Source organism: Bombina bombina, chromosome 2 (genome assembly GCF_027579735.1).
Source record: "Bombina bombina isolate aBomBom1 chromosome 2, aBomBom1.pri, whole genome shotgun sequence".
NCBI lineage: Eukaryota > Metazoa > Chordata > Amphibia > Anura > Bombinatoridae > Bombina > Bombina bombina.
In genome coordinates, this window is record NC_069500.1 from 181,889,765 (window position 1) to 181,911,794 (window position 22,030).

The 22,030-nt window shown below is 42.5% G+C and overlaps 1 protein-coding gene across 2 annotated transcripts in view; it reads left to right on the forward strand.

Annotated features, from left to right (window-relative positions):
* The window catches only part of AP3B1 (adaptor related protein complex 3 subunit beta 1), a 1,155,804-nt gene that overhangs the window by 517,444 nt on the left and 616,330 nt on the right, over positions 1-22,030 (forward strand). For both annotated transcript variants that reach the window (XM_053701376.1, XM_053701377.1), the window contains exons 10-13: positions 2,311-2,365; positions 2,444-2,515; positions 3,518-3,580; positions 12,159-12,291. In XM_053701376.1, coding sequence (XP_053557351.1) covers positions 2,311-2,365; positions 2,444-2,515; positions 3,518-3,580; positions 12,159-12,291 — 323 coding nt within the window. The remainder of the gene's footprint in view (positions 1-2,310; positions 2,366-2,443; positions 2,516-3,517; positions 3,581-12,158; positions 12,292-22,030) is intronic.

Consider the following 22,030-nt stretch of genomic DNA (forward strand, 5'->3'; position numbering starts at 1 on the left):
AGTTCCCTAGCGATGACGGAAGTAACCAAAATAATCAGGTGGGCGGAGGATCACTCCTGCCATCTCTCAGCAATTCACATCCCAGGAGTAGACAACTGGGAGGTGGATTTTCTAAGTCGTCAGACTTTTCACCCAGGGGAGTGGGAACTCCACCCGGAGGTATTTGCCCAGCTGACTCAGCTATGGGGCACCCCAGAGTTGGATCTGATGGCGTCCCGTCAGAACACCAAACTTCCTCTCTACGGGTCCAGGTCCCGGGATCCCAAGTCGGTATTGATAGATGCTCTAGCAGCGCCTTGGTCCTTCAATCTGGCTTATGTTTTTCCACCTTTTCCTCTCCTCCCGCGTCTGGTTGCCAGAATCAAGCAGGAGAAGGCTTAAGTGATTCTGATAGCGCCTGCGTGGCCACGCAGGACTTGGTATGCAGACCTAGTGGACATGTCATCTGTCCCACCATGGACACTGCCAATGAGGCAGGATCTTCTAATACAGGGTCCGTTCAAGCATCCAAATTTAGTTTCTCTACGTCTGACTGCTTGGAGATTGAACGCTTAATTCTATCAAAGCGTGGGTTCTCTGAGTCAGTTATAGATACTCTGATTCAGGCTAGAAAGCCTGTCACCAGGAAAATCTACCATAAGATATGGCGGAAATATCTTTGTTGGTGTGAATCCAAGGGTTACTCATGGAGTAAGATTAGGATTCCCAGGATATTGTCCTTTCTCCAAGAAGGATTGGAGAAAGGATTGTCAGCTAGTTCCTTAAAAGGACAAATATCTGCTTTGTCTATCCTGTTACACAAGCGTCTGGCAGAGGTACCAGACGTTCAAGCGTTTGCTCAGGCTTTAGTCAGAATCAAGCCTGTCTATAAACCTGTGGCTCCGCCATGGAGTTTGAATCTAGTTCTTTCAGTTCTTCAAGGTGTTCCGTTTGAACCTTTACATTCCATAGACATTAAGTTGTTATCTTGGAAAGTTTTGTTTTTGATAGCTATCTCTTCTGTTCGAAGAGTTTCAGAATTATCTGCCTTACAGTGTGATTCACCTTACCTGGTGTTCCACGCAGATAAGGTATTTTTTGCGTACCAAGCCTGGTTTTCTTCCTAAAGTTGTTTCTAACAAGAATATTAACCAGGAAATAGTTGTTCCTTCTCTGTGTCCTAATCCATCTTCGAAGATGGAATGTCGATTACACAATCTTGATGTAGTTCGTGCTTTAAAGTTCTATTTACAAGCAACTAAGGATTTCAGACAAACCTCTTCCTTGTTTGTTATCTATTCTGGTAAGAGGAGAGGTCAGAAAGCGACTGCTACTTCTCTTTCCTTTTGGCTGAAAAGCATCATCGATTTGTCCTATGAGACTACTGGCCAGCAGCCTCCTGAAAGAATTACTGCTCATTCTACCAGAGCAGTGGCTTCCACATGGGCTTTCAAAAATGAGGCTTCTGTTGAACAGATTTGTAAGGCAGCGACTTGGTCTTCACTGCATACTTTTGAAAATTTTACAAATTCGATACTTTTGCTTCTTCGGAGGCTATTTTTGGGAGAGAGGTTTTGCAAGCAGTGGTGCCTTCCGTTTAGGTTACCTGTCTTGTTCCCTCCCTTTATCCGTGTCCTAAAGCTTTGGTATTGGTATCCCACAAGTAAAGGATGAATCCGTGGACTGGATACACCTTGCAAGAGAAAACAGAATTTATGCTTACCTGATAAATTACTTTCTCTTGCGGTGTATCCAGTCCATGGCCCGCCCTGGCATTTAAGTCAGGTAAAAAATTTTTTGTTTAAACTACAGTCACCACTGCACCCTATGGTTTCTCCTTTTTCTTCCTAACCTTTGGTCGAATGACTGGGGGGTGGAGCTAGAGGGGGAGCTATATGGGCAGCTTTGCTGTGTGCTCTCTTTGCTACTTCCTGTAGGGAATGAGAATATCCCACAAGTAAAGGATGAATCAGTGGACTGGATACACCGCAAGAGAAAGTAATTTATCAGGTAAGCATAAATTCTGTTTTTTCTAAATCTCAGGCACCTCTATACCCTTTGAGTCTCCTTCTCTTTCCATAATTCCTCAGCTGAATGACTGGGGATTTTGGGTAGGGGGAGGATACTTGAAACATTGCTGGGATGTTCTTTGCCTCCACCTGGTGGCCAGCAGTTAAATTCCCACTAGTAATTGAATGGATTTGTGGACTGTCCATGCCGGGAAAGAAAATTATAAATTATTTTTAAAGCAATTATTTTAGTGGTGATATTAATTTGTGGTATTATGGAAGATTACGGTATTTGAACTTCTAGTTTTTTTTTATTTTTTAGGGAGGTGCAGTATATTGTTCTCCAGAATATTGCAACAATGTCTATCCAAAGAAAGGTACGTAAACTTGTTCAGAAGAACCGTGTTTTGGGTTAAAAATGCAATCATTTCTTATTGTAACTTTGTTTCTCCTAGGGATTGTTTGAACCATATTTAAAAAGTTTTTATGTTCGATCTACTGATCCAACTATGATCAAAACTTTAAAGGTGAGTGATTACAGTATTTTTTTAATTTTATTTTTTGACAGCTATCATTTGGTTTTCTCTGTATATTCACACAAGTTGGGATTAAAAATGTGTTCAACAATTTTATTTCTACTACTATGATCCCAATATAAATTACTAAAAAGCTATATTGTATTTCAGAATACATTAAAGGGAGACTGAACCCAATTTTTTTATTTTGTGATTCAGATAGAGCATGCAATTTTAAGCAACTTTTTAATTTACTCCTATTATCAAATTTTCTTCGTTCTCTTGCTATCTTTATTTGAAAAAGAAGGCATCTAAGCTTTTTTTTTTTTTTTAAATGGGCTGGCATCTAAACTTAACTTCTTGCATTTCAAATAAAGATACCAAGAGAATGAAGAAAATTTGATAATAGGAGTAAATTAGAAAGTTGCTTAAAATGGCATGCTCTATCTAAATCTCTAAAGAAAAAATTTGGGTTCAGTGTCCCTATAAGTATAATTGGATCTTCTCTAATTTATAAATGGTTGAGTAAAATGTTGAAAAGTAATATTTTTTTTTCCTTTTAACTCTTTGTTCCTATTCATTTTTTCTATTTAAATTAACATCCACTCCAGCTCCCTGACTTGCTGCACAGTGATTGAATGATATATGGAGCAACACATTAATATATAAATTTATCTTTAATTTGTCACAGCAATGGAAGCAAATTAAACAACATTCAAGAGGCTTTCCAAGGGGTGTGCCCAGTTCTGCTGAACACCAATTTGTAATGCTGTGAATAATTTCTGATGCATAAATAAAAAAAATATGACCATGTGCATTGTGCAAAGATGAAATATCCTTTACTTTTAGTACAATATATTTTACCAACATTTTAGCAATTAATAATCTATTGCTTTATATTAAATTCTATTTTAAAAGAATATTCTTTTTAATACATGTCATGAAAAAGATAAACATTGTTTTGTAATCTCAGGCAAATACAAATGTCTCATAGATTGATGATTTATTTTACAGCTTGAAATCCTGACAAATTTAGCAAATGAAGCCAACATATCAACTTTGCTTCGTGAATTCCAGGTATCTGAACAGTTTAGAAAAAAAGTCTTGAAACATACATTATGTTGGGATTAGATAGATTTTCTCTATTAATACTGATACTTCATTAACTAAGCTATGGAAAATATATGTATGATATTGTACAGTAACTGGTTAGAAAAGTGGACTTGGTATCTTCAATGGCCACCATATTCTTCATGATACTGAGATATTGTAAAGTCTTAAAGGGACATAATACCCATATACTAAATTACTTGAAAGTGATGTAGCGTAACTGTAAAAAGCTGACAAACTTCTTTATGTAAAAAGGGAAGATTTTTTACCTCAACATTTCTTTAGCTTACAATAGTAAATGCTCTGTGAACAGTTATCCATCAGCTACTGTCTGCTGCATGTAGCAAAAAACAAAACAGCCACTCTTTCTTACTTTGATCTCAAGAGATTTCACTGAAGTCTGAAAAAAATGTCATAGTAAATTTCTTAAAGATGAGGTGCAAAATAATATAATGCAAGATGCACGCTCCCTTGCAAGTCTCAGGACTAGCATCCTGATTGGCTGCCTAAAGTCCCTTTACAATGTTATGTGGCTATTGAACTTTTGAGGTAAAATATCTTCCTTTTTTACATAGATGTTCAGGCAATATTTTCTACTTTTTACAGCTATGCTGCATCACTTTCAAGTGCTTCAACATTTGGGTATCATGTCCCTTTAAAAACCTTTATAAAGGGCTGTTATAGTAAAAAAAAAAAAAAAAAGACATGCTATATTTCGACTAGAAGTCTGTGTTTAATCCCTATACATAGGTAAAGTGTCACTTAGTAGTCAAAAGTGATAAAATTACATATTCTAATGAATGACAGCATGTATTTTTTCACTATAATGATTTTTAAGCTAAAGGTTAGGAAAACTACAATGCGTAGGGACTTTATTTGGAAGTAACACACTAATTTCACATAATTCCTTTCTTTATCAATCTAATCCATTGTATACTTCTTTTCCATCTAAAGGGGGGAGAGTCCACGGCTTCATTTATTACAAGTGGGAATTAAGAACCTGGCCACCAGGAGGAGGCAAAGACACCCCAGCCAAAGGCTTAAATACCTCCCCCACTCCCCTTATCCCCCAGTCATTCTTTGCCTTTTGTCACAGGAGATGGCAGGGAGGTGCCGGAATATTGGAGGTCTCTTATGAGGGGTTCTATACTTCGTTATGGTACAGGAGTTTAAGTAGCCCTTTAAGCTTCTCAACTTTAGGGCCTGGGTGAACGTTAGAGTCCGGAGATGCAGGGGGAGCTTCCCTTTGCGACACCATCCTGACTATAACAGCTCCTTTAGCAATCGGCTATGACGAATTTCGCAGATTGCTTCTCTCAAGTCCATGTCGAGAGTGCAGCTACTACTTGTCACACTTGAAGGGCCGTGTTCCTGTTCCACGGCGTAGATTCTGGTAAGATCGTTTCATTTTTACATAATGATAACACAGAAGCAGGGCAACAGTGTGGCGCCTTTATCTTTATAGAATCAAGGGGTAATATTCATATGAGGGGATTATTGAGCAGGGGGTATGTACATGATAAGTTTATGTGATTGCTGTTTTATGTGCAAGGACGCGGCTCTGGCAATTTGTGGAACTGACAGGTTCTCTTCCGGGAGTTTTGCGCAGTCTTTTTTGGCACGTTTTCTCATCGGCAGGGGCGGTCCTGTGTAGTCATCCTTGTGACCGGGTGGGGCTTCTTCACTTCCGGTCTGATGTGCGACGGAGGAGACAAAGCGGTTTCTGAGTCCGGTTCATAGGAGGTGGTGAGTGCCCCGGCCATTGGTGGTTATAAGGGTGCTTGTTCTAGCTTTTTTTTCTAAAAAGCTATGGAGGATTCTGATGCATTAGAGGGTACTACCTCTTTAGCTAAGTCTTAAACCTGTGTTTTTTTTGAGGTTTAGGTAGACCAGCCTGCGCAACTGTTTTCCACATGCCTTGAGTAGACTGCGACTTACCAAACATAAGAGAATGTCTAGCACTACTGAGCCGTCCACCTCTGAGGGGTCAACGTCCCGTGAGGTGCGTTCCCCATTGGCGTCCCCTATACCACATGCAGCGCCCCAGGGTCTGACTGTTACCCCTTCAGGGAAATTACTTGGCCGCCAGACTTTGCGGACCAGCTTGAAACTGCAGTCGCTAAGGTGATTCATGCTTTGCCGCGCTCTGCTAAGCGCAAGCGTAAAGCTTTTTATAGCGGCCCGACCCAGGTGTTGTCTGTCGGACACCCCAGTTCGGTGGTACGATGGTGAGGCCCAATCCGAAGCGTCAGAAGAGGCCCTTTCGGGGTCGGAGTCCACGTCTTCTAAACCTCCGGCAGCGGAAGAAACCTGGTTTTCGGTTTAAAATGGAAAACTTGCGTTTTTTGTTAAGGCAAGTGCAGGCTACCTTAGGTTTATGAGGACAGGGTGGTTCCCCAGACCTTCCCGGTTCCTGTCGGTGGACATGACGAGGCTGTTGTCTTTGCCTTTCAAGGGCAAGATCCTGTTCGGTCTGGGTCTGGACTCTATCATTTCCACGGTTACAGGAGGCAATGGTGCCTTCCTTCCCCATGGTAAGAAGGCGAAGCCTAAGAGTGCTAATTTTCGTCCCTTTCATGGGGATAAGGCGCAACGCGCTCAGCCCACCATGAAAGCGGACCAATCCAAGGGTGCCTGAAAGCCTGCTCAAGCTTGGAACAAGTCTAAGCAGCACAAGAAGCCCGCAGAGGCTTGGTCCACATGAAGGGGCGGCCCCCGACTGCTCTGCGGACCGAGTGGGGGGCTGATTGTTTCTGTTCTTAGATGCCTGGTTGCAGGACGTTCAGGACCCCTGGGTTCTGGAGATAGTCGCCCAGGATTACAGGATAGGGTTCAAGTCCTCTCCGCCCAAGGGCAGATTCCTGCTGTCAAACCTGTCTTCAAGGCCGGAAAAAAGAGAGGCCTTACTGGGTTGCGTGCGGGATCTCTCCGCTCTTAGGTTTATTGTACCAGTACCCCAGGCAGAAAGGGGTCTAGGGTATTACTCCAATTTGTTCGTGGTCCAAAAGAAGGAGGGCACGTTCCACCCGATTCTGGACCTCAAATGTTTAAACAAGTTCCTGTCCGTTCCATAGTTCAAAATGGAAACGATCAGATCCATTCTGTTCCTCTTTCAAGAGGGGCAGCTAATGACCTCTATAGACTTGAAGGATTACAATAAATTTAGATGGCACTATAAGCTGTGGGAAACTTTAGGAGATGCTTATTAGTAATATATTTTCGTAACTACCCTTTGAGAAAATATCCTTAATGAACTATAGATCTCGTTGAATATCGTTTAAGAACTTTCCTTTATTATATCATTATATATAGAGGATAATAATATTGAAGATATATTCTTTTATGTCCCTCCAAACAAATCTACACACCTGAATGTAGTAATCACACAAATTTATTTACTTTGCAATAAAGTAAACGAGATCTATAGTCCATTAAGGATATTTTCTCAAAGGGTAGTTACGAAAATATATTACTAATAAGCATCTCCTAAAATTTCCCACAGCTTATAGCGCCATCTAAATGTATTGTAATTTTTCTGTGAAAACTAACTACCTTGGAAGGAGGCAGTTATCCTAGATTGGCAGCTGGGAGGAGTTTAGCGCTGAACTTCACCTTTTCTGTATTAAATAGACTTGAAGGATGCCTACCTTCATGTTCCGATTTACAGGGACCATTTCAGGTTCCTCAGATTTGCCTTTCTGGATCAGCATTTCCAGTTCGTGGCTCTTCCCTTCGGTCTGGCGATGGCCCGAGAGTCTTCTCGAAGGTCCTGGGCGCCCTTCTAGCAGTAGCCAGATCCCAGGGCATCATGGTGGCGCCGTACCTGGACGACATCCTGGTTCAGGCGCCATCATCCCATCTGGCAGAGACCCACACCAGGCTCCCGCTGCAGTTACTTCAATCTCACAGTTGGAAGATCAATCTAGAGAAGAGTTCTCTGGTTCCCAGTACCAGGGTGGAGTTCTTGGGCATGATCTTGCCCTCCAGTCTACAGTGAGACCATCTGTAGCTTGGTGCATGGAGATGATTGGGCTCATGGTCTCCAGCATGGACATCATTCCATTCCAGGTTTCATCTCAGACCTCTTCAATTGTGCATGTTGAAACAGTGGAACGGCGATCATTCTGATCTGTCGCAGCCGATATACATGGAGGCGCAGACTCTCCTGGTGGATCTGCCCGGATCACCTGTCCATGAGGACATCCTTCCTGAGACCGTCCTGGGAGATTGTGACCACGGACGTGAGTCTGGCGGGATGGGGAGCTGTCTGGGGTGCCAGGATGGCACAAGGGAAGTGGTCTCGCTTAGAGTCCCTTCTTCCAATAAATATTATGGAGCTTCAAGTGATCTACAACTCTCTGGTGGCATGGCCTCGTCTGAGACTTCAGCTTTGTCAGGTTCCATACGGACAATATCACCTCAGTGGCTTACATCAACCACCAGGGAGGCGCGAGGAGCTCCCTGGCAATGAGGGAGGTGTCTCGGATACTGGAGTGGGCGGAGACCCACAACTGATTGCTCTCTACGATCCACATCCCAGGTGTGGACAACTGGGAGGCGGATTTTCTCAGCAGACAGACCTTTCACCCGGGGGAATGGTCTCTTCACCCTGAGGTGTTTGCGGAGATCTGTCTCAGATGGGGGACACCGGAGATCGATCTCATGGTGTCCAGATACGGATCAAGGTCGAGGGACACCCAGGCGGAGCTAATAGACGCATTGGCGATACCTTGGGGGTTTGGTCTAGTATACATATTCCCTCCATTACAGCTTCTTCCTCGTGTAGTGGCGCCTATAAAGCAGTAGAGAGTGTCTTCCATTCTGATTGCTCCTTCGTGGCCAAGGAGGTTGTGGTTCGCAGATCTGGTTGGGATGTCATCCTCTCCGCCGTGGATGTTACCCTGTCGCAGGGATCTGCTGGAACATCAAAATCTCGATTCTCTGAGGCTGACTGCATGGAGATTGAATGCTTAGTCTTGGCAAAAAGGGGTTTTGCGGAAAATGTGATTGACACTGTGGTTCAGGCAAGCAAGCCGGTCACTCGTCGCGTCTATCATAAGGTGTGGAGGACTTACTTGTGTGAGACTCATGGCTACCCTTGGCACAGGGTGAGGGTATCCAGGATTTTGTCCTTTCTTCAAGAAGGATTGGAGAAGGGTTTTGCGGCTAGTTCCCTAAGGGGGCAAATTTCAGCTTTATCTGTACTGTTGCACAGGAGTTTAGGCTCTTTCTCTTAAACTTGGTACTTAAGGTCTTGCAGAATGTTCAGTTTGAACCTATGCATTCTCTTGACATAAAGATTATATCATGGAAGGTTCTCTTTCTGTTGGCCATTGCATCTGCATTCAGAGTTTCTGAGCTGGCGGCCTTGCAATATGAGCCCCCTTATCTGGTGTTTAATGCGGATAAGGTTTGCACTGGTGTGGGGTTTCTCCCCAAGGTGGTGTCTAACTGCAACATCAATCAGGAGATAGTCGTACCTTCTTTATGTCCTAATCCTCCTCCTCCTAAGGAGAGGTTACTTCATAATCTGGACGTGGTTTGTGCCTTAAAATTGTATCTTCAGGCCACAAAGGATTTCAGACACTTTTTGTTGTGTATTCATGGAAGCGCAGGGGTCAGAGGGCTTCTGCTACTTCTTGGTCTTTTTGGCTGAGGCGCCTGATCTTCTTGGCCTATGAGACAGCGAGTCATAAGCCTCCTCAGAGGATTATGGCTCATTCCACTAGAGCGGTAACTTCATCTTGGGCCTTCAAGAATGAGGCTTCTATGGAGCAGATTTGCAAGGCGGCTACCTTGTCCTCCTTGCATGCCTTCACTAAGTTTTACAAATTTTACGTTTTTGCTTCTGCGGAAGCGGTTTTTGGGAGAAAGGTTCTACAGGCTGTTGTGCCCTCAGATTAAGGGTCTGCCTTTTACCGTTCCGGTTTCATTCAGTGTCCTCTAGAGCTTGAGTATATGTTCCCACTAGTAATGAATGAATGAAGCCATGGACTCTCCTCCCCTTTAGATAGAAAACATAAATTATGCTTACCTGATCATTTTATTTCCATCGGGGGAGGAGAGTCCACGGCCCCCGCCGGTAGCTCCGACCTAAATTTTATATTCTCTTCTGGCACCATTTATTCCCTTATATTTCTCCTACTGTTCCTTGTTCCCTCGGCAGAATGACTGGATGATGAGTGGAGTGGGGGCAGTATTTAAGCCTTTAGCTGGGGTGTCTTTGCCTCCTCCTGGTGGCCAGGTTCTTAATTCCCACTAGTAATGAATGAAGTCGTGGACTCTCCTCCCCCTATGGAAATAAAATTATTAGGTAAGCATAATTTATGTTTTCTTGATCATTTCTCTGAGATGCTGTGATACATGTCATGATGTCATGAAGCCTTAGATTTCCTCTTGGTCTTATATACTTCCATTACCTTTTGTCTACTTGCAAGATGTATGAAGCGTTTGTGGTAATATTCAGGCCTTGTGAGGAATACAGTATTGTCTTCTTGAAGTTCTGGTTTGCACTTTAGACAAAGTTACTACCTGTCTCAGAACAACTTGCAACAGCAAGAGTTCAGCCACCCCCCCCCCCCCTCACTTATGGCTGGGTTCCTTATGTTCTGGTTCACATCATACATCCCCTCTGATTCCCTGGGGTCACCTACAGAGGTCTGTAGACTGTGGCTTTACTTTTGAGGAGGTTCCATCAAGGATAAAACACACCAGTACTGTAGTGTGAAACGTCACTGTGATATCAATACTAGTTTTTAAATACACAAATGTTATTTTATTGCTTTAGTTGTTGGCATAAGCTTTTGGGAACCAGTTGTATCTTTAGATGAGAGCCACCCAAACTACAGTTCACGTGACACAACCTTCAAGCCAATGTTTTTTTGTGTGACCTGCATTCTGCTTATAAATATCAAATAAAAAGTATGTGCTTTTGTTCAAAAGTATACATGATATATATTATTAAGATACATTCATTTCCTATATAATTTAATAAATAAAATAATAAACTCAATTTTATTTTAAAGCATAATTGTTAGCATGAGCATAAGTATAATATAATATTTCCTGGAGCCAATCCCACCATTGATGACCAGCCAACCATGTAAAAACAAGTTTGGATGCCTCTACTTAAAGTGCCATAAAACAGGTTGAGATCTGTGCATATCCTAAAAGGGCTAATTAAGTAAAAATTGTTTGCATAAAAAAATTGTTTAAAAATTGTTGGGAAATATTTTAAAATAATTTTCAAAAATACTGAAATAGCTATGCTGTCTGAACACTGTGCTCCACCCCTCTTACCAGTGTTTAGACACAAGCTTTGTATTTTAACAGCTTCTAGGCATGCTCCAGCAGATAATCCCTATTCATGTGTGCATTTTACCAAAATAACAATGGATATAGCTACAGCCATAAAAGGAATTATGTGTGTGTGTGTGTGGGGGGGGGGGGGGGGGGGGGAGTTAGAGCTGTACAATTCAGAAACTAAAAAGAAAGGGTTAATGGCGAGGCACTGCAGTATAAATTTGCAGGTAAAGTAATTGCATAATTAACAAGTAAATCATAAAAATATAATGATTTAACACCTACTCTGAATTTCAAATAAGCAGTAGTTTTTTTTCTGGCAAATGTATTTTTTTCTCCCATTTTCTGGCCACCTGTATCGTAACAGACATCATCGAATCATAGACTAGTATACGTATAACCTGTGAGCTTGTGATCAGTAGGATCTTGTTCGCCAGAAAGTGTGCATATAAAAAGACTTTGCAAAGTTTAATAATGGAAGTAAATTAGAAAGTGTCTTAAAACTGCATGATCTCTCTGAATCATAAGTTTATTTTGACTTAAGTCAAGATATAGAGCCGAAGTTATGTCAAAATTAATATATACATTTATAATGCCAATCCCATTTATTATATCATTTATTGTTATTAACACTTTCTATGATATGGGATTTTTTTGTGCATGAAAAATAAAACCTATGGAAATCAGCAAGTTTTAAAGGGATAGAAAGGTCAAAAATAAAATGTGCATGGGTGCACTTCAATGTGAAATAAGCTTTTTTTTGCAATATACTTTCAATAGCAAAAATGCATCTAGTGAAAGGTATTACTGTTTTTCTTCATTATATGCACATATTCTGTGAGGGTCTGTGAACCAGTTTTCAGACACTTCCACTTCTCAGAAACAGCAGTGGCTTGTAGGACACATATTACATCTTCAGAAGCAATACAAACCACTGCCACTGTTTGCATACTAGTGCATGGGCTCTCTCAGGATATATGCGTATGCCTCAGAAAAACAGTAATAACTTTTACTAGAAGCATTTTTGCTAATGGAAGTATATTGCAAGAATGTTTCTATTTCAAACTGAAATGCACCAATGCACATTTCAATGTTTACCTTTCTGTCCCTTTAACACTTACAAGAGGGCAACAGGCTGTTGGAATAAGCATTTCAAGCATACTCCATGTCATTGTGTAATAAGTATGTTTGAAGAACATTATACAAATGATCCACTAACATTATTTATTTAAATTGCTTTTAGACATACGTTAAAAGCCAGGATAAACAGTTTGCTGGGGCCACAATCCAAGCAATAGGGAGATGCGCAACCAATATAACTGCAGTCACTGACACTTGCCTTAACGGACTTGTCTATCTACTGTCAAATAGAGATGGTAAGTTATCTATGTGTCTAAAGGCGGTTATCAGTTAGGATCACTTATTACAAACTGTCTGTTTATTACTTTATACACTATTTCCTTCTTATCCGATTATAGTCCATAGATTTATAACATGTGGGATATATTCCAACTTATCAAGAGGTCAATAACCCTCACAGAGCTTTAGCCCCTCCTACCTCCTCTCCAGTTTGTTCTTGGCCTCCGAGGAGTGAGGTTGAGAGAGGTGCTCTGTAAGCATGATTTTATTATTTTATATCTAACCATTTATTGGGAGCTTAAACCTGACTTGAGACCCAGTACCCCTCTTACATCTTCACTCACGGAAGACTTCAGGATAATTTCTCCATGATTCTGAGTGAAGTAGGGGTAAAGGAATACCTCCGTTATGGCATATCAGTACCCTCACGGATAAATCTCTCAGCCATAACTGCCCTCAGATGTTGCAGGGACGCCATCACTTAGCCTTCTCCTGAGGGGTTGCTGGTATATCTGACAGTATCCTTGCACTGGATGGGCTCTCCACTGAATTGGCAACCTGTGAGGGAGAAGGGCCTCAGCATGCTGGTAAGACACAGTGGAGGGGTGCTTCAGTGCAGGTAAGTGACTCAGGCTCTGCACAGCCCAGGAGCTGTCCAATAGTACTCTCCTTACAGGTACTACATAACTGGGTTGCACAGGAATTGGGTGAATGAGGCACATGTTAGTTCTTGTCTAGCATACTTAGGACTCCTTAGCAATTCACTTTACCCTTTTTTTTTTTTTTTTACCTTATTTCTGCATTTTTCTACAAATGGGAACTGTCTCGTTAAAGGGAAAATAAACACTAAATAAATGCTAGATAGAATGTCTTAAAAGAACATGTAGATGTATTTTTTAAAGTTTCATTAGCTGTTTAAATATTGACAAAATAAGTGTAAAGTTTTAGTGTCTATAAAACAATGGGAACAGCCATGTTGTATTTTAGGTTACCTCCTCTGCTGTGTTTAGAGGGTTTTCTGTGCTGCTTAATTTTCATTCTCATAACTCTTTTATGTTCTGAGGTGTGCTGTGGGCTAGTACAGGTGTGAATACTTTTAATCCCAGTTTTTGTACTGTTGTAAGATCAATTTCTCCTCATTGAAACTTGAATTTAGTTTGCTCTGTTCTGCAAGGTTCTCCTTTTGAACCTATGCATATATAAGACTTTAAATGGTTGTCCTGGAAGGTTCCTTTCTTCCTGTGGACTAAATATTATTTTCTTCCAAAGGCGGCATCTTCAGATAATATTAATTAGGAAATAGTTGTTATTACTTTGTGTCCAATGCCTTCTAATCCAAAGGAAAGGTTACTTAACAACCTAGATGTTGTCAGAGCTTTAAAGTTCTATATTCAGGCTACTAAAGACTTTTGAAAATCCTCCAGTTTATTTGCCCACTACTTTAGTCCTAGGAAGGGTTAGAAAGCTACATTGGGGGCATTGGCATCCTTAGTCAAGCTGATTATTCATAAGTCTTACTTATTTGCGGTAAATCCGCCACTGAAAAGAGTAACTGCTTACTCTACGTGTTAAGTATCTACTTCCTGGGCTTTCAAGGGTGATGCCTCCTTGGAACAGATTTGCAAGGCGGCAACCTGGTCTTCCTTTACACTTTTTCCAAAATTTATCATTTTGATATTTATGCTTCTTCTGATTTAGCTTTTGGCAGGAAGGTCCTTCAGGCCGCAGTGTCCGACAAATAGGAACTGCCTACTTTTTGTCCCACCCGTTCTTGACATGTACTCTCAGCTTGAGTATTGTAACCCACATGTTATGACACTATGGACTCTCGTCAGGTAAGAAGGAAAACAGAATTTATACATACTGATAAATTTATTTCCTCCAGGCTGATGAGTCCATAGCCCCCGCTCTATTTTTGTATATAGGTGACAGTTCTCATTTGCACCTCGTAGCCCTTCTTTCTGTCTTTCCTACCTTTTTTTCTGTCTCCTCTGCTTGGCTTTATGTAAACTGGAGAGGGAGAGAAGATGGAAGGGGCTAAGGATATGTGAGGGTTACCACCTCCTGATATGCTGCAATATATCCCATGTTATGAAGCTATGGACTCTCATCAGCCCGAGGGAAATACATTTATTGGTAAGTATAAATTCTGTTTAACTTTTCATGCACCCTGGTAGATGGACTACAATGAAATGTGAGGGTGGTTCTAGCAATATTTCTCTTACATGGTGTATCCAGTCCACGGGTTCATCCTTGTGGGATATTCTCAATCCCTACAGGAAGTGGCAAAGAGAGCACACAGCAGAGCTGTCCATATAGCTCCCCTCAGGCTCCGCCCCCCCAGTCATTCTCTTTGCCGCTCTAACAAGTAGCATCTCCACGGGAGGGTAAAGAGTATGTGGTGTTAGATTTGTAGTTTTTATTTCTTCAATCAAGAGTTTGTTATTTTAAAATAGTGCCGGTTTGTACTATTTACTCTGAGGCAGAAAGTGATGAAGATTTCTGCTGAGAGGAAAAAGATTTTAGCATGTTGTAACTAAAATCCATTGCTGTTCCCACACAGGACTGTTGAGTACCGGAGAACTTCAGTTGGGGGGAACAGTTTGCAGGCTTAAGTGCATAAGGTATGCTCAGTCACTTTTTTTCTAACAAGACTTGGTAATGCTAGAAGACTGACAGAAATCCCCATGTAGGAAGGTAAGCCATATTCGGAGACTCAGTATTGAAGGATGGCATAGTTAAAAGGGCTTAAATCACTGGTGGACACTGTTATGGGGAAAATCGATTATTTTTTACTATAATCTGACATTTGCACAAGTGTTTATTATGTTTGGAACACTTTTTAGGGGTTTTATACGCCTGGCATAATTTTAGACACCTAATTTGGCTTTGGAAGGCCCCACAACTCCGGAGTGAAGATGGAGGGGGCCTAATTTTCACGCCTCAGTTGCGCAGTTCTTTTGCAAGACAGCTTCATGCAGCTTCACATGTAGAGTCCAGAGATTGCAGGAGGACTACAGGGGGGCTTATTTTCATTCCAAAACTAATCCCCAAGGAAGGTAGTGTGTTAAACTGGTGGCCAGCTTCAATTTGCTCCGGTTTGGGCAATAAGGGGTTAATTGGCTTGAAACTTGGTGTGCAATCATTTCAAAGCATTAGGATCATATGGTGTAAATTTCATAAAGATCGGATGTTTTTTTGAGATTTGGTAAAAAAGTGTGTGCTTTTTATTATTTAAAAGCACAGTAACGTTTTTTCAAAAAGTGTATTTTTCTGTATTTGAGTGCTATCTAAGTCTGTCTAACATTTCTGAGCCTACAGATAGACCTTGTTCTATGTGTTTAAAAGCCATGGCGGTACCCCCATTGCATTTGTGTTTAAAGTGTGCTAAGGTATCTAAACATTTTAATGACCATGCAGTGACAGTTAAAAATGTAGCCCAAGATGATTCTTTGACGGAAGGTAATGAGGATAGTCCTCCTTCCTCTCCCCATATGTCGACACCAGTTACGCCCGCGCAAGCGTAGCCTAGTACCTCTAGCGCATTGTGCCCTATTACATTACAACAATTAGCAGCAGTCATGGATAATTCCCTTGCGGCATTTCTATCCAAACTGCCAGTTTTTCCAAAAAAGCGTGATAGCTCAGTTTTAAGAACAGAGGATGAGCAATCAGAAGCTTTGGATGATTTATCTGTTGTGCCCTCACAACACTCTGAAGGGGCAGTGAGGGATGGTCTGTCCAAAGGAGAAATTTCTGACACAGGATAAGTTTCTCAGCGGGCAGATTCAGATTCCTTAGCGTTTAAATTTAAGCTGGAACACCTCCGCGTCCTGTTTAAGGAGGTTTTAGCTACGCTGGATGATTGTGACCCCATGGTGGTCCCAGAAAAATTGTGTAAAATGGACAGGTTTTTAGAGGTCCCTGTATACACTGATGCGTTTCCGATCCCGAAGAGGGTGGCGGATATTGTGACTAGGGAGTGGGAGAGACCAGGTGTACCTTTTGTTCCCCCTCCTATCTTTAAGAAAATGTTCCCCATAAATGACCCCAGGCGGGACGCGTGGCAGACGGTCCCTAAGGTAGAGGGAGCAGTTTCAACACTTGCTAAGCGTACAACTATACCAATAGAAGACAGTTGTGCTTTTAAAGATCCTATGGATAAAAAATTGGAAGGTTTGCTGAAGAAAATGTTTGTTCAGCAAGGTTTCCTTCTTCAGCCAATTGCCTGCATTATTCCTGTAACTACTGCAGCGGCTTTTTGGGTTGAGGTGCTGGAGGAGTCGCTCCAGAGGGAGACTTCATATGACGAAATCATGGATAGAATTCAGGCTCTAAAGCTGGCGAATTCTTTTATCACAGATGGCGCTTTACAATTAGCTAAGTTAGCGGCAAAAGATTTTGGTTTTGCCATTATGGCGCGGAGAGCGCTTTGGCTCAAATCATGGTCGGCTGACGTGTCGTCCAAAACAAAATGACTAAATATTCCTTTCAAGGGAAAGACCCTTTTTGGTCCCGAGTTGAAAGAAATTATTGCGGATATCACTGGGGGGAAGGGCCATGCCCTCCCGCAGGATAGACCGTTTAAGGCCAAAAACAAGGTTAATTTTCGCTCCTTTCGCAAACTTCAGGAGCGGACCTGCTTCAACCTCTGCTGCCGCAAAGCAAGAGGGTAACGCTTCACAGCCCAAAGCAACCTGGAAACCCTTGCAGGGCTGGAATAAGGGTAAACAGGCCAAGAAGCCTGCGCCTGCTACCAAGACAGCATGAAGGGGTAGCCCCCGATCCGGGACCGGATCTAGTAGGGGGCAGACTTTCTCTCTTTGCTCAGGCTTGGGCAAGAGATGTTCCAGATCCCTGGGCATTAGAAATTGTGGCTCAGGGGTATCTTCTAGAATTCAAGGACTCTCCCCCAAGGGGAAGGTTCCACATTTCTCGTTTGTCTTCAGACCAGACAAAGAAACAGGCGTTCTTATGCTGTGTAGAAGATCTTCTAAAGATGGGAGTGATTCACCCAGTTCCAATTGCAGAACAAGGACTGGGATTTTACTCAAACCTGTTTGTAGTTCCCAAAAAGGAGGGAACTTTCAGGCCAATCCTGGATCTAAAAATTCCAAACAAATACCTCAGAGTTACATCTTCAAAATGGAAACCATTCGGACAATCTTGCCGATGATCCAGGAAGGTCAATATATGACTACCGTGGATCTAAAGGATGCGTACCTACATATTCCTATCCACAAAGATCATCATCAGTTCCTAAGGTTCGCCTTTCTGGACACGCATTACCAGTTTCGGGTTGGCCACCGCTCCCAGAATTTTCACAAAGGTGCTAGGGTCCCTTCTAGCGGTTCTAAGACCGCGGGGCATTGCAGTAGCTCCTTACCTAGACGACATCTTAATTCAGGCGTCGTCTTTCCACAGAGCCAAGGCTCATACGGACATTGTTCTGGCCTTTCTAAGGTCTCACGGGTGGAAGGTGAACGTCGAAAAAAGTTCTCTGTCCCCGCTCACAAGGGTTCCCTTCCTGGGAACACTAATAGACTCGGTAGAAATGAAAATCTTTCTGACAGAGGTCAGGAAGTCAAAACTTTTGAATACTTGCCGAGTTCTTCATTCCATTCCTCGGCCTTCTGTGGCTCAGTGCATGGAGGTAATCGGTTTAATGGTTGCGGCAATGGACGTAGTCCCTTTTGCCCGAATTCATCTAAGACCACTGCAACTGTGCATGCTCAAACAGTGGAATGGGGATTATGCATGTCCCCTCAAATACAAATGTACCAGAAAACCAGAGACTCTCTTCTCTGGTGGTTGTCTCAGGATCACCTGTCTCAGGGAATGAGTTTCCGCAGACCGGAGTGGATCATTGTCACGACCGATGCCAGTCTGTTAGGCTGGGGTGCGGTCTGGGACTCCCTGAAAGCTCAGGGTCTATGGTCTCGGGAAGAATCTCTTCTCCCGATAAACATTTTGGAACTGAGAGCGATATTCAATACACTCCAGGCATGGCCTCAACTAGCGGAGGCCAAATTCATCAGATTTCAGTCGGACAACATCACGACTGTAGCGTACATCAATCATCAGGGAGGAACAAAGAGTTCCCTAGCGATGAAGGAAGTAACCAAGATCATCAAATGGGCGGAGGATCACTCCTGCCATCTATCTGCAATTCACATCCCAGGAGTATACAACTGGGAGGCGGATTTTCTAAGTCGTCAGACTTTCCATCCGGGAGAGTGGGAACTCCACCCGGAGGTTTTTGCTCAGCTGACCCAGCTATGGGGCATTCCAGAATTGGATCTGATGGCGTCCCGTCAGAACACCAAACGTCCCTTTACGGATCCAGATCCAGGGATCCCAAGGCGGCATTGATAGATGCTTTAGTAGCACCTTGGTCATTCAGTCTAGCTTATGTTTTTCCACCGTTTCCTCTTCTCCCTCGGCTAGTAGCCAGAATCAAACAGGAGAAGGCTTCGGTAATTCTGATAGCGCCTGCGTGGCCACGCAGGACTTGGTATGCAGACCTAGTGGACATGTCATCGGCTCCACCATGGAAACTGCCTTCGAGGCAGGATCTTCTAATTCAAGGTCCATTCAAGCATCCAAATCTAGTTTCTCTGCAACTGACTGCTTGGAGATTGAACGCTTAATTCTAGCTAAGCGTGGGTTCTCTGAATCAGTTATAGATACTCTGATCCAGGCCAGAAAGCCTATCACCAGGAAAATTTACCATAAGATATGGCGGAAATATCTTGTTGGTGCGAATCCAAGGGTTACTCGTGGAGTAAGGTTAGGATTCCAAGGATATTGTCTTTTCTCCAAGAAGGATTGGAGAAAGGTTTGTCAGCTAATTCCTTAAAGGGACAGATATCTGCTCTGTCTATCCTGTTACATAAGCGTCTGGCAGCTGTACCAGACGTTCAGGCGTTTGCACAGGCCCTAGTTCGAATCAAGCCTGTCTACAAACCTGTGGCTCCTCCATGGAGTCTAAATTTAGTTCTTTCAGTTCTTCAAGGGGTTCCGTTTGAACCTTTGCATTTCATAGATATTAAGTTATTATCTTGGAAAGTTTTGTTTTTGGTAGCTATTTCTTCTGCTCGAAGAGTTTCTGAATTGTCTGCTTTGCAGTGTAATTCACCCTATCTGGTGTTCCATGCAGATAAGGTTGTTTTGCGTACCAAACCTGGTTTCCTTCCAAGGAGAATATTAACCGGGAAATTATTGTTCCTTCTCTGTGCCCTAATCCAGTTTCTAAGAAGGAACGACTGTTACACAATCTTGATGTGGTTTGTGCTTTAAAATTCCATTTAAAGGCAACTAAAGATTTCAGACAAACATCATCTTTGTTTGTTGTCTATTCTGGTGAGAGGAGAGGTCAGAAAGCGACTGCTACCTCTCTTTCCTTCTGGCTGAAAAGCATCATCCGATTGGCTTATGTGACTGCTGGACAGCAGCTTCCTGAACAAATTACAGCTCATTCCACTATAGCTGTGGCTTCCACATGGGCTTTGAAGAATAAGGCTTCTGTTGAACAGATTTGTAAGGCAGCGACTTGGTCTTCACTGCATACATTTGCCAAATTTTACAAATTCGATACTTTTGCTTCTTCTGAGGCTATTTTTGTGAGAGAGGTTTTGCAAGCAGTGGTGCCTTCCGTTTAGGTTACCTGACTTGTTCCCTCCCTTCATCCGTGTCCTAAAGCTTTGGTATTGGTATCCCACAAGTAGGGATGAAACAGAATTTATTTTTACCTGATAAATTACTTTCTCTTACGGTGTATCCAGTCCACGGCCCGCCCTGGCAATTAAGTCAGGTTCAAATTTAATTTTGTAAAACTACAGTCACCACTACACCCTATGGTTTCTCCTTTTTCTCCTAACCGTCGGTCGAATGACTTGGGGGCGGAGCCTGAGGGGAGCTATATGGACAGCTCTGCTGTGTGCTCTTTTTGCCACTTCCTGTAGGGATTGAGAATATCCCACAAGTAAGGATGAATCCGTGGACTGGATACACAGTAAGAGAAAGTAATTTATCAGGTAAGCATAAATTCTGTTTTTCTTCTTAAATGGAAAGAGTCCACAGCTGCATTCATTACATTTGGGAAATAAGAACCTGTCCACGAGGAGGAGGCAAAGACAACCCAGCCGAAGGCCTAAATACTCCTCCCACTCCACTCATCCCCCAGTAATTCTTTGCCTTTCATCCCAGGAGGATGGCAGAGAAGTGTCAGAATTTTTTATTTTTGTTTTTGTCTCTTATGGAGGGTAGTACTCTTTGGCATGGGACAGGAGTTTTAAGTAGTCTTGTCAGTCTCTCAGTGAGGGCTTGGATGAAAGTTAGAGTCCGGAGATGCAGGGAGTTTCTTTCTGCGAAACAATCCCGACTCATATTAACAGCTCCTCAAGCAATCAGCGTTGTCGAGCTTCTTTGCCTGCTTTCTTCTTTCATGTCCATCGCAGAGGCGATGCTACTATCCGTCACACTTGAAGGGCCATTTTCCTGTTCCACGGCGTAGATTCCGTTAAGATCGTTTCATTTTACTTTATTCGTCAATGTACTGTAATGTGAATGTTTCCTGAGAGGCTTACCACCTTGCGGGTCTAACTTATACATAAGGGTCTCAGTGAGTCTTTCTTAGTATCTTGGAATCGAGGATTAATATCTCCTGAGAGGGGTTATTGAACAGGGGGGGTTATAATCATGTTTGTTATGTGATTCAACCTGCTTATGTGTGATGTTTACTGGGCTCGTGGTTGGAACATTGAGGCCTTTGGAAGTGACTCAGCCTATACAGCCGTACAGTCCCCTTTTTTTTGGACTGTACGGTTCACCTTGTGTTCGAGTGTGGCTACGTTCCGTTTTTTCCATTTCCGCATTCCCGACCACGTGGCAAAGGTAATTTTCTAGTCCGCAGGCGTCTGGTCATAGGAGGTGGTGAGTGCCCCAGCCATTTGGTGGTGTTAGGTGTCGTTTTTATTTTCTCCAACATTGGTGTGTCCGGTCCATGGCGTCATCCTTACTTGTGGGAAATATCTCTTCCCCAACAGGAAATGGCAAAGAGTCCCAGCAAAGCTGGCCATATAGTCCCTCCTAGGCTCCGCCCACTCCAGTCATTCTCTTTGCCGTTGCACAGGCAACATCTCCACGGAGATGGTTAAGAGTATGTGGTGTTTAGTTGTAGTTTTTTTTATTCCACTAGCAAGAGTTTGTTATTTTAAAATAGCGCTGGTATGTACTATTTACTCTGAAACAGAAAAAGATGAAGAATTCTGTTTGTGAGAGGAAGATGATTTTAGCAGACAGTAACTAAAATCGTTTGCTGTTTCCACATAGGACTGTTGAGATGAAGTAACTTCAGTTGGGGGAAACATTTAGCAGACTTTTCTGCTTAAGGTATGACTAGCCATATTTCTAACAAGACTGTGTAATGCTGGAAGGCTGTCATTTCCCCTCATGGGGACCGGTAAGCCATTTTCTTAGTCTCAAACAGAATAAAGGGCTTAATATGGGCTATAAAACTGGTAGACACTTTTATGGGCAAGATCGATTGCTTTATTTGGGCATTTTATACATGTTTATGCTGGTAATTCACACTTATAAACTTGGGGGACGTTTTTTAACGTCAGGCACTGTGTTAGACACCTTTTCCAGTCAGGAAGGGCCTTCCCAGTTGTAGGCTGAGCCTCATTTTCGCGCCATTACTGCGCAGTTACTTTTGAGAGCAAGACATGCAGATGCATGTGTGAGGATCTGAAA